The sequence below is a fragment of the Condylura cristata genome, unplaced genomic scaffold, assembly GCF_000260355.1.
Source record: "Condylura cristata isolate star-nosed mole 26May11 unplaced genomic scaffold, ConCri1.0 scaffold00025, whole genome shotgun sequence".
NCBI classification, from domain to species: domain Eukaryota; kingdom Metazoa; phylum Chordata; class Mammalia; order Eulipotyphla; family Talpidae; genus Condylura; species Condylura cristata.
Genome location: NW_004567126.1, coordinates 14,300,151 through 14,313,854, shown reverse-complemented (window position 1 = coordinate 14,313,854; position 13,704 = coordinate 14,300,151). Strand labels below are relative to the sequence as shown.

General features: G+C 38.5%; 1 protein-coding gene across 2 annotated transcripts in view; it reads right to left on the bottom strand.

Moving 5' to 3' along the window:
- FEZ1 (fasciculation and elongation protein zeta 1 (zygin I)) overlaps positions 1-13,704 on the bottom strand; it is a 37,987-nt gene that overhangs the window by 17,920 nt on the left and 6,363 nt on the right. For both annotated transcript variants that reach the window (XM_004689127.1, XM_012729718.1), the window contains exon 3: positions 7,554-7,653. In XM_004689127.1, coding sequence (XP_004689184.1) covers positions 7,554-7,653 — 100 coding nt within the window. The remainder of the gene's footprint in view (positions 1-7,553; positions 7,654-13,704) is intronic.

Here is a 13,704-nt window from a genome sequence, read left to right as displayed (position 1 = left end):
AAAAAATGGCAATTTGCCCAAGGATCGCCAGGCATTTGAAGACCATCTACAACATGAAACACAAAAACGAAAATCAATGTGCAGAAAAGGGAAACTGGAAATAACACAGAGGACAGAGGAAATTCCTTCCCAAAATATCATTATTACCCTCAAAGAGGTGACAGAAGACATGACTTCCTAGAAACATGACCTACTTATTAGAATTTTAAAAAATGAGAAAGAGTTCTTTGACATTAAAAATATAACAGCAAATTTAGATTTCAATAGATGAATTGGTGATGAGGCTGAGAAAACCCCCCAGAAAGTGAAACAAAGAGAGCATATACTTTTAAAAGATCAATTAAGCTCATCACTTGCATACAATGAATTCCAAAAAGTAAAAAGGGGAAGCGATGCTGTCTTTCAGCCATGAAAGGATAACTAATGCTGGACTTGCCCCTCCTGCCTTGGGCAACTATTAATCTGGATGAGATCTATGAGGCAATTGTTTTCAGGCACCGGACACAGGCAGTGCAAGGCTGTGATCCTGGAAAGAAGGGGAAAACATGAAATAAATGAAAGTGGAGAAAATCTCTGGATTTTGCATGGCAAGACATACTATACCAAGTTTCTTGGCCTAAAAGGAAATTCGGGTACATATGATCTACTGGTAGAAATAAAGAATACCAGACTTGGTAAATTTCTTCCCTTAATTTCTTTGAAAGACAACGAAGTGTCTAAAGCAAAAATAATAACTGTGTTGTGGGATATATGATGTGGCTTGAAGTAAAATCTATATGACAACAGTAACATAAAAGATGGAGGGAACAGACTTAAACTCTTGGAAGTGTTTTCCGTTTTATGGGAAGTGACACAACTAATATATTCAACGTCTTAGGTTATTAACAGAGTCCTTAAAACCACAATTTACCAAAACCAGCACAGAATAAATCTGAAACATCTGAGAAGCTCTTTATATATTAAAGACAATGAATCTATAGCCAAAAACTCCTCAGAAGAAAAAACCCTGGCCCAGACAGTTTAATTAGTCTAGTCACGAAACACTTTCAGGAGAAATAATGCCAACCTAACAATCCATATTCTTTCAGAAAATAGAGGATGAGAGCCTCAATTCATTTTATGACATTACAAGGAAAGAAAATTATAGAAAAAGACTCCTCAAGAACATAGATGAAAAATTCCTTATTGAAGATATTAGGAAATCAAATCCCAAGTTATAAAAACTTGGTAATACATCATAGCTAAATGGGATGTATGGTAACATAAAAATTTATCTTTTTTGTTTTGTTTTGCAGAATAAAGATTTATCTTAAGAATAATTAATTTACATTAACTAAAAACTTAAATACTCATCATCAGCAAATGATGATGATGAAATGCTCCAGTCATTTAAAAATTCAGTAAACCTTACAAAAAAAAGAAGAATGATTGATTTAATATTTAAAAATTACAGCGTAATTGACCATAAAACCTGACCTAATAACTTGATCTACACACAATCTGATTTATAAATTTAACACTATCACAGCAATTCATGACTGATTCTAAAATTTACACAGGAATACAAAGGACTTAAAATACAAAACAACTAAGAAGATAGATAAGAAAACAAAAAAGACTAATAACTAGATTTATTATAAAGTTATAGCAATAAACACAGCATCATTTGATATAGAGATATATAAATATATATATATATTAATGAAACAGTATTAAAAATTCAAAAGTTGGTCCACATATATATGATTAACTGATTTTCAACAAAGGTGCCACAACCATTTATTAAGGAATGGATATTTTCAGTGAATAGTACTGGGAAAATGCAATAAAATAACCGTTGACTCTCACTTCACACCAGAAACTAACTTGAAGTGTATCATAAACCACATAAAGCTAAAACTATCAAATTTCTAGAAGACTTAAGAAAACCTCCTAGTCATCCTGAACTTGGCTGTTCCTTAAATACAACCCAAGAAGCACAAACTAAAAAGAAAAGAAAATCAATAAATGGGGCTTATCTCATTTAAACCTAATGCTAAGAAAGCAAAAAGGCAATCCATAAACAAGGAAAAACTATTTGTAAAACATATATAAGAAAAGGGACATATCTAGAATATATGTGAATGAATTAGACAAAGTGGCTTTAAAGCTGCAGTAGTCTACGGAACAAGCCACAAACTAAACGTCTCATATCTCAAGGTTAAAAATTCAAACCTACGAACAAACAACTTATCACAAAGAGCCAACAGGCTCTCTCAAATAATATAACTGCCAATCAAATCATGTCCTTGCTTTGCTTCTCTCTCCTCTCTGGATAGATGATTATTTGCTTATTCATTCACCTGTTAATGGACATTTGTGTTGTTTCAAATTTTGAAACATATAAAGCTGTAGTGAACAATTTTGTGTAAGTCTTTTTGTGGACAGACTTCTTTGTTTCTCTTGGGTAAAAAAATCTATGAGTGGAATATCTAGGTCAAATGACAGGTATATACAGTCTTTGCTCTAACTCCATCTTGCAGTACTCTAACCACTCCCTGTTTGGTGTTGCTGATTGGAATTGATTTTTGCTTAAAGACTTAAAAAAAATTGAGATGCCTCTATTTAATCCTTTTTTTTTCTTTAAAGATTTATTTATTTATGCTTATAGAACTGGGGTACAGGCCAGAGGTGCAGGGCTGGTAAGAGGATTCACCAGAGACAGAGAGGGGAGCAGAACAGGCTGATGGACAAAGTACACTGCTGAGGGGAGCAGGGGGCGGGTCAGAGGAGGTCTGCCACACCATGTGGGTCAGCTCCTTGGCCGGGGATTGAACTCGTGCTGCAGTGACTGCAGAGAGTTTCATAATACAGTGCTTTAACCTGTTGCAGCACGAGGGAAAGCCCCTATTTATCTTTTAATATAAGGAACTCTTAACAACTCAGGAATAAGAACAGAGCTTACTAAGAAAAATGGGCAAGATGATTTGAACAAAGAAGATACATAAGTTATAAATAAGACTATGAGAAGATGTTCAATATTGTATGGGAAATGCAGAGTAAAATACTACTATACACTTTTTCAAATATCTACAATTTAAAAGGCTGCTTGGAACTCTCAAATTGGAAAACAGTTTGACAGCTCCTTAGTAAGTGAAACATAAACCTGCCATTTGACCTAGACATTCCACTCATAGATTTTTTTACCCAAGAGAAACAAAGAAATCTGTTCACCAAAGACTTACACAAAATTGTTCACTGCAGCTTTATATGTTTCAAAATTTGAAACAACACAAATGTCCATTAACAGGTGAATGAATAAGCAAATAATCATCTATCCATATAATGAAATACTACTCAGCAATGAAAAGGAACTAGCTCTTTATCCATGCAAAAACATGGATGAATATCTAAATAATTATGCTGTTTGAAAGGATGGTTAAAAAGAAAAAAAGGGTAAATGCTACATGATTCCACTTATACAAATTTCTTGAAAATTCAAACTTATCTCCAGTGGTTGTCAGGAGTACTAGAAGGGTCAGTGACAGATGTGTCCAAGACCTTGATTGTGATGATGGCTTCACAGATCTATACATATGTCAACATTTATCAAATTGCACACTTTAATATGTACTAATTACCCTTCAGTAGAGCTGTCAAAAAGAAACCCAAAAAATGAAATAGTAATACGTTATGACCAAATTGGGTTTATCTCAAGGATGCAAGGTTGATTTTAATATTTGAAAATCAATTCATGTACTTCATCACATTAACATAATAAAAGAGAAAACTATCTCAATAGAGGCAGAAAACAGAAATAATTAATCTTCAGAGAAAGCATGCCAGAAAGCCTGCCACAATGAAGTCATGAACTTCCAGAAGTGGGTTGAAAGGGTCCACTGAATATAATGTGCGAAGAAAAAACAAACCTCACTATAAAGTACGTCACTGTACAATTTCCAATGAGAAAGGAAAAAGAGAATATCCTCAAAGCTCCTTAGAGAGAACCAAAAGAGTCACATATACATAACAGAAAATCAGGATACATTTGGGTCTTTCAGTGAAACTGAAAACTGGAAGACAAGAGAACATCACCTTTAGAATCGAGTATAAATATTGTGCAATCTAGAATAAATAGCAATCAAGTTAAACTCTCAGTCACGTATATTATAGACATTCTCATATAATCTAAAAATATTGCTCTGTACCCATTCTCAAGGATACTGAATTTTTTTTCCTACCAAAACAAGGGACTATACCCAGAAAGATAAAGTCATGGCAGTTAGAGGACAGGAGAGAGACAAGAAGTGAGTAAAGAAAATTCTCAGGACAGGCAGCGCACCAGCCTGGCTGACGGCAGAAGGATAGAGGGTAATAGTTTGAATGCTTTCAAGGAAAAACAACTAAATTGATAAAATATTTGATTTTTTAAACCATACTGTGAGATTTACAGGTCACCCACTTTGAGTCTGAGCTACATAGTAGAACCCCTTAGCTGTGGGTTTGCCTTTATGATTTCAGTTACCCAAGATCAAGATCTGAGAATATGGTATATAATAAAATACCTTGAAAGAGAGAAGCACCATTCATTTAACTTATACTATAGTAATTATTATATTGTTCTACCATTAGTTAATATTGTTAATCTCTTATGATGCTTAATTTACTAACTGAACTTTATTAGAGGTGTGGGTATATATGTGTATTCACAGACATACACACACACATATGTTTGTATGGTTCAATATTATCCAAGATCTCAGACCTTCATGGGGGGTCTTGTAACATATTACCTGAGGATAATGGGAGATGACCGATGACCGTAATAATAGATATAGAGTAAACTGAGCAAATAGATAATTCTTCATTACACGGTGCAAAGCTGCACAAGAAATATTCAGCAGAAATAGTATTTATACACTTAAAACAGCACATGTATTTTTAATATTGATTTAATTATTAATTGGTGACCATCCTATATTAGAAGGGGGAAAATTATATGTAAGAATTAAATCTTTTTTTAAGATTTATTTATTTATGCATATAGAACAGGGGTACAAGCCGGAGGTGCAGGGGTGGTGGAAAGGATTCACTAGAGACAGAGTGGAGAGCAGAACAGGCAGATTGACAAAGTACACTCCTGAGGGGAACAGTGGGAGGGTCAGGAGAGGTCTGCCATGCCATGTGGATCACCCCTGGGACAGAGATCGAACTTGCACTGAAGTGGCTACAGCCAGCTTGCAGTGCTGCATCCTAACCCACTGTGCCACCAGGAAGGTTCCAGAATTAAATCTTTTTTCCATAATATAAAATTAAGAGATAACAGTCAAAACTGTTCATTTTAAATAAATAGCAAAATGTATTAGTTAGAAAAATGGAGAAACAGCTAGAAGAAATAAAAGTGGTGGTCTCTATGTAGTAGGGAAAGACATGTCTTCTGGATATTATAAGTCTTATTTAAAAGTATTATTTGACTTTTAAGACAAAGTGCATGTGTCATTTCGGTTTTTAAAAAGGAAAGATGTGGTCATAATTCAAGTTTCTATCACATTTAATTAAATGACTTAGTTATAGTCACAAGGACAAGCATGAACATGTTTGGGAACAAATACTACTGACTGTTAGCAATGAACTACTGAAGTGTTTAAGAGAGAGGAGGGCTTGTTGGAGAGAAGCCTACTGTCTGGGTGTATTCGGTGTTCCAAGGGCATTCAGGCACCACATTTTACAGAAGGAACAGAGAGCACTGGTTAATCTAGCAAGTCATTTAAAGTGGGGTCAGTTAGGAGAGCTAACTGAATCCAGATAATAAAAGAGGCTGAAATAAAACAGCCTTAAACCATCTGCTTTTGGTATCCCATTCTTGTCCCACGGGTTAGATAGAAGAAATTCTACAATGAACAGAGCTCAAGATCATCCTTCTCAGGGTCATTCAATTTGCCCTGAAATATTAACCCTCTTGAGGGAAATCTGAAAATGAGGATAAATTAGAGTCCTTTCGAAGGGAAGCCTATTTCATATATCCTTTGTCTTAATCTGCAAAATGAGTTGGAAAGGCAACAAAAGAGATAACAAAGCAAAATCTGGCTTTTGCACCATGATGGACCTGATTTAATTTCACTAACTAGATTTACTCCATTACTTTCTGCTTCGCCTTTGCATTTTGGGTAAGTACTTGATGTCATGTATACAAGCACTGCAGGGGAAATGGGGAATCGGGAGTTAAAACAGGACCAGAGACACAGACTCCTGTATGCTGAGCAGGTTTGTACAATCTTAGTCTCATTCAAAATCACCATCTTACCTGCCCCACTCAATGAGGCCTTGAAGCTCTGAGTCTTCTGAATTACTAATATTAGAGGAAGAATACACAACCACCTTTTCAACAGATAGGACACCTACTTATCTCTTTGCTGGGTTATTTTGAACAATGGCCTACAGAAATATCACCCAGTAAGGGAAATCTGTTTCGTGCTCATTCATGCAGACTCAATTCTAGAACATTGAGAACATCAGACCCGCCCTTCTTCCTCATTTGCTGAGCTCACAGGACTGTGACAGCCCTTCCTGATAAGAAATAGTCAAATTTCCTTTACAGGCACAAACCAGCTATTTGGCATGGACAGACCAGTAAGTGATTTTACCTTTATGTAGATTCAACTAGGAGGAGTAACTGGAATCTTGAGAAAGGTCACTTGCTGATGTCTGTGCAAATCAACTGGAACTAAGCATCTTCCTTCTTTTTCAGAAGCCCTTAGGCTACTTTCTTTGGCTTCAGTAGCCATCAAATGTGACTCTGGCCTAGAATCATCACCATATCCTTGGCTGAGTTTCATGAAGAATTCCTCCTCACTGAGTGGCCACCTCAGCTAATACCAGGGTCCCAATTCTACCCATGAGCCAGACCCTGAGCAGGCTAAGGATCTGGCCACACCTGCTTCCAGTCCGGTGTCTTAAAGGAACAGAGCTGTTCATTTTAGATACACAAACTGTCATATTTGAGCACAAAAGAAGTCTATGACGGGGCCCCTCCCGGTGGCGCAGCAGGTTAAAGCACAGCACTAAGAAGCTAAAACCACTTCAGCATGAGTCCAATCCTGGCCTGGGAGGTGATCTCCATGGAGCAGCAGACCTCTCCTGACCCTCCCATTGCTCCCCTCAGCAGTGTACTTCGGCCTGTTCTGCTCCCCACTCTGTCTCTAGTGAAGCCTCTCACCGCCCCTGCACCTCTGGCCTGCATGCCCCAGTTCTTTATGCAAAAATAAATAAATCTTAAAAAAAAAAAAAGTCTATGATAGCTATGCTCCTCCTTTTAATTCAGATCCCCTATTTTTGAGTGTTGTACACATATCAGCCCCAGAAGTGATCTGTGTTTACACCCTTTACAGATCATCATTCTACCCACTGGGTAGATACTTAGATGCACCACCTCATCTTACTCTTCATCTTCCCCATCAAAATTTTGAATTGAGTTTCATTACATCGTGGAGGAAACTATTGAGTGATTGAATGTTTTTATAACTGGAATCCACATCTTCTCAAGCCTCTTAAATAGGGGGGGCCCAGAAAGGTACCTCAATATCAGAGCTGTTGCCATTCAGAGCTTCGATATTTGGATCCCTCCAGTCTTCTGAGAGTGAAGGGATGTAATTGTCTGTCAGAGCATCCCAGACCCTGTGAACAAAGAGAAGCTCTCATTAGCACACATCTGTGGCCTGGCCCTGCCTGGAGGAAGGAAGAGCTGGGCTAGAGGAGAAGAGAGGTTTCTGTGTGTGCCAGGCTGAGATCATCTGCCTCCCAGCATGCAGAAGCAAAGCAGTTTAGAAACTGAATTAGAGGCATTGCCAGGAGAGAAAGGACCCAAGGGATAGGCCCTGGCCAGTGGCTTCAGTGTGAAAGGTGTTTGCAACAGAAGAGGAATGTCTCTCCATTGAGATAAAAGTGACAGCATCTTCATCAAACCGCTTCCAGGAATAAATTAAGTTGCCCCTGAAAATAAATCCATCCTTAATCAAATGGCTCCCCTCCACCTAAATGGCCAATAATTAACTCCTGATATCTAATGTTGGCAAGGGGATAATGTCAATGTTGTTCATGCTTACTTATTACCCAAAATGTTGCAGTGAGCCCATGAGTGGGTGGCACAAACCTTCCCTCTTGCAATGCATAGTCCTTTGCATTGGACTGAGTCTCCAGCAAGGACATTCTAAAGCAAATATATAGAAGGAACCAGCAATACATCTCTAGCCACACAACTTATTTCTTGTGGAGAAAGATGGGTTCTTCTAAATATTCTGATAGGGACATTATGAGAAAGAGTTTTCTATAATTCCTTTTTTTTTTTTCCCCCAGAAAGATTCCTTTGAGAGGGTAAGTAGGGGAAATGGTTGGAGGGAAATCCTAAAGTTACAAATTTTCACATATAGGGATGAATAAATTAGGCAATGCCAAGAGACTAAAGTAAATCAGTACAGCACACTCTTAAAATAATGGCGACCAGAGAAGATCGTGAGTTAGCATTAGATAGTGTCAAAGGAGGGCTCCATCCAATCTCCTTCTGGAGCCTGTGCAGGTGAAGCATAGGGAAATCCAGATCTAAGAAGGTCTATTGTATTTAGACATAATAGGAAATTAAAAATTAAATGAAGGAGCTTTTAAAGGAAGAATTTCCTCCTTGAATACGTATGACTCAAGTTCAAAACACAACAAAATAAGGTGTAAGATACTGAAAAGATACATGTGTGTTTACATACAACAGAGCACAGACGCTTGAAGCTGATGCAATCGTGGGGAGCAGAGCTGCTCACATATACAAGGCAGGAAGGATGCAGGATGCCTTGCTTTCTAAACAGAGATTTTCCTGGTGCATAATGCATGGAATTAGAGATGAAGCAAATAAAAAGAACTCAAGAAAACCCAAGTTAATGGCAATGTTGGGTCCACATATTTCTTATTTTCCTACAATAATAACAAAGCACTTTAAGAACTCACGTGTGCCTGTAGATGTCCACACAGTCGGATTTCAGCCTACTTTTCAAACCATGGATGATAATCCAATCTGCATCAGGCACTTTGAGAGCATAATCCAGGCTAATGCTTAATCTAAATCCTATTAGCATTCTAAAGCCAAGTGGTAAATATGGTTTGCTATTTCCCAGTCAGAGCTCCATGCTCACGCCCTTAGGAAGGCCGGCCCGTGACTCCTCGCTGCAAGGCATCCTCTGCTGTGAGAATGAGCACGGGTGCAGCCACTGACCTTCAGATGTGTTCCCGCACAAGCTGCCTGGAGAAGTGAAATTCAGCAAAAACCGAAACACGCATCACCCTTCTGTCCCTCTTGTAGGCAGGACAGAAGCTGGAACCTTTCATGGACTACACAGACTCCAGTGACCTTGAAACAGTTTCCACCCTGAAAAGGGTACCCTGGGTCTCCTTCAGATCATCGAGGGAGTGACAGCCTTTCTCATCCAAGCCTTTTAAGTCTAAATTTCATCATCTCATTCTAAAATTTTAGTGATTGGTTCTCTAAACCTTTGTGCCCTGGGGATTTCAAGCCATCCTCATTCTCTTTCAAGTTTTATCCAGATTTTCTTCTTCCTCTCTTATGTACTTTTTATCTCTTGAGTTTCATAAGTAAGATAGAGCAATCTTCCTCTCTCGTAATCACTTGCATGGCCTTCTTTGACTTATTTAGTGCTCATTAATAGTGATAACAGCAGCCATGACTTAATGAGCACTTACTATAATCCAGGTGCTATTCTAAACCCTTTCAGTGGCTTGATTCACTCACTCCTCACAATAACTCCACAAGGCAGACATTCGCAAGACAAAGCTGAATCATAAAGAAGTTAATTAACCTGTTCAAGTCCACGCAGTCAGTAATGACAGCACAGGGACTAAAACCCAGCCGTCCAGCTCCCCAGCTGTCCAGCTCCAGAGTCCACATCCCTCCTCACATCACTGCCCAATTCTGTCTGAATTTTGCAAATGGCTTTGGCATTGCCCAGACATCAGAATCACATACAAATCCAAATCACAACTTAGACCAGCAGTTCAGAAACAGGCGCTGGGTAAAAAAATCTCTAACTACATTAATCTGGACATTGTGTTCCATCAATATAAAAGCAGGGATAGCAGAGGCAGAAAGAATACACACTGCTTTCTGTGCAGATCTCCAGCCCAGGAAAGGTTAAATGGAAGGCAGAGGCAGAACACTGGCAGGCTGGCAGGCAGGCCTCATAGGAACAGGAGCGGGGGGTGAGAGGGGAGAAACTGGAAGCTTCCAGTAAGGAGAGAATGGGAAGGTCTCTTCTCCCTAGAGAGCCTATCTTGCCATAAGCAGCATCCCTGGGAATGAACATATCCCTTTTACAGGTGCCCTGAGGTGGACTGTAAAATTCCACTTCCCTGAGAAGCATTCTGCTATTTAATCTTGGGGAAAGGAGACTGTAAGTTACCCACTATGTCTTTTATCAAAGAACCAAGATTAAGCAAGTTGCCTCAATTCCCAGCATTATGCTGCCATGACACCCGGATTCAATTTGCTCTTTCAGTCCCAATAATAACAGAAAAGGCTTTTCATGTGCATATTGTACAGCTTGGGCTAAAGGCCTGTTGAGCTGACTAAACTATGTTTCCCCATAGAGGCCAGGGATTTGGAAAAGGATGCTAGAGGAGCATGAGCAAACCCAAAATGGGTTGTGTCAAGGCGTGTATACAAAGATGTGGGCTTGGAACTGGCAACACAGCCATCAAAGCTACACTAATCCTGCCACACATGTACATACACACACACTCTCACACACACAATTATTTCTGACAATATGCTAGACAGCTTAAAGGGCTTATTAGAATTCCATCTTGGTAACATGTCCCCTAATCCCCTCCAGGCTGGCTACTGCCCCGTCCTGGACTTTATCTGTGACCAGTCATGCCCAAAGCCACACTGAGATGTGTGTTAACATGAGAACACTTTTGCAATTAATATGCAGGAACTATGAACCATTAGCACAACAATGACTTTCAACTTTTTAGAGCCCTTCAAATGCTTAAAAGACAAATGCTTAAATAGAATCAATACTATCTCTGCCTTCTAGCTGGGGAAACTGGCTCCCTGAGAAAGAGCTTCACTTTCCTAAAATCCCTCCCTGATGATTTGGTATTTACTTGCCTTCAACTTAAAGTATGGGTGAGCATTTATATACTATGTGCACTTAATTTTTAACTGTATCCCAATAACGCTATCTTAAGAACAGGATGCTATCATTGTTCTCACATGCTTGGCTTCCTATGTCTTCATCCCTCTCTCTTGCGAGAGAGACTGATGAAGCAGGAGGTGGGCAGATGATAGCGCCTTCCCATCGGGACCACTTTAGTGACCTCTAAAAAACTAACCCCAGGTCCAATCTCTTATGACTAAGGAAAAGGTGATCACACATATACATACAAAATAGTTCTGGAATACTTTCTAAATTTAAAAACAGAAAATAAAATAACAAAAATAATTTTCAAAAGAAAAGATATTGCTTAAGTTAAAAAAAAAAAACAGGGATTATAAATTCAAATCTGACACTCTTTTAGTGCCTGGAACTTCCATGCGTTGACAAATCAAAGTTGTTTACCTCAATCAATTCCTGATCAGCCCCCCAAAAAAAAAAAAGAAAAGAAAAGAAATCAGAACTTCTTTTGCAGAACTGCATTTGTACTATAATTTATGCCATCTTTAAGGAAACTCGACCAATAATTTCTTTGCTTACATTTTAAGTTTCTATTATTTAGTTCTAACCTACCCCTCTACCTCTAATTATAACACTAGAGCTAAGCTTAGGAGAATTACCATTAGGTGAGATATTAAATTATTTTTTTCTTTTTTTTTTAAGATTTATTTATTTATTCATACAGAACTGGGGTACAGGCCAGAGATGCGGAGGGTGAGAGGATTCACCAGAGACAGAGCGGAGCAGAACAGGCAGATGGAGGAAGTACACTGCTGAGGGGAGCAGCGGGCGGGTCAGGAGAGGTCTGCTGAGCCATGTGGCAGGTGGGATCGAACTCTTTTGGAAGTGGCTTTAGTTTCTTAGTGTTGTGCTTTAACCCGCTGCACCACCAGGGAGGGCCTATCTTTTTCTTTTATGTCACCTAATTTTATGGTTGAAATATCTGGACAGGTATCCATAAAGCAAAGGATTTTAATCAAATTTAATTAAAATACATTAAAGCAAAGTGTTTCATCAAATTTAATTTTTATTTTAAATTATGAAGCTTTAGGTACACTAAATGTACTTTCATTTCGCTCTTCCAGATTCCTCCCTCTACACTGTCTCCAAATCATACTTTATCTCTAAGGAATGCTTCAATCTTGGGTCTTTGGCTGAGACAGTCAATGAGGCAGGCAATTCAGAAAAATCAGGATGAGGCGACCCATAATCCCATGTGATGATAATTAACATTGAGTGGCCTCTGCTAATGGGCTAAAAGCGAATAAAAACCTGTTCACTGGGCCTTCACCCTTAATGAGCCAAGATAGGGTAGATAAGGGAAAAATGATTTGTTGGAAGCAGAAGGAATTGGATGCATCTTAAAATGTCATTTTCAGAGGGCTGTCTGGGTGAGGTAAGAAATTAGGTGCTTGCACTCCTTAGTCCCGCTTCATCAACTCTGAGCTCTGGAGGTTTCAAAGATGAAGACCCCCTCAGTCAGCTTGAGTTAAGTGACTACCCCAAGGTCATACAGTGAGTTAGTGAGAGCATGAAAATTAGAATTCATAGTCTTTGTATTTCTAGTTCATTGCCTAGTGCAATGAACTAGAGTGAAAAACACTCTATAATAAAGCCCCAGAGCCATTCGTTTTTTACTTTAAGAGTTGGACAAATTACTAACAGGCTCAGAATCTAAAAAAAAAAATTAGTTTTAAACTTTAAAATGAAATTAAAATACATATCCTGCAGGTACAGGACTGGTCGTGTCAGATGATCTCTGTGATCATGCCTTGAGGTTAGCATTAATTAAAAAAGGAAGCAAATGCTGTGGGCCTAGAAATACATTACACATAACTTGGAGGCTAGCTATTATTGCTCATCCAATCTTTCAGTATTCACTATTTCATTCAGAAATATGATCATTTACTGTGCACCACACACTTACATGGGGGATAGAATACACAGCTATTAGCCCCTCAACTCACAGAGATAGTCTCTGTAGTCACCAAATAAGCAAATATCCCCAAAAGACAGTTTCACTGTTCTAGGCCAGGCCTCTGATCCACTGATTTATGGGCAACTCTTTCCCCTCAAGTTCCTAAAGACAAACCAAAAGTGCAGTTGCTCCAAAGTTTTATTATTTGACATTTCTTGCGTGATTCCTAAAGAATAATAGATGCATATTTGATCTCCACAGGGAATTCATTCCTATTTTTACTGAATGCCCCAAATACCATTAAACACCTTCTTTTGTTTACCCTCCTTTCTCTTTCCAGTTCCTCATCAAACAGCAATTTTCTCAAATTCCCTTTCTTAACTACTGTTAAGACCCCAGAAGGTGATTGTGAATGAGTGACACAGGGAACCTGTACACTCAGATGTCACTTCAACTTTTTACTGCTTTTATTTCCTGGGCTCTCAGTTCCTGTACATTTCTCTTGTGGACACAGCTTAACATTTGTATGTAAGGTGTCAGGGGCTGTAAACAATTCAGAGATTTTCGTAACCCTCGAAGCAAACTGTTCCA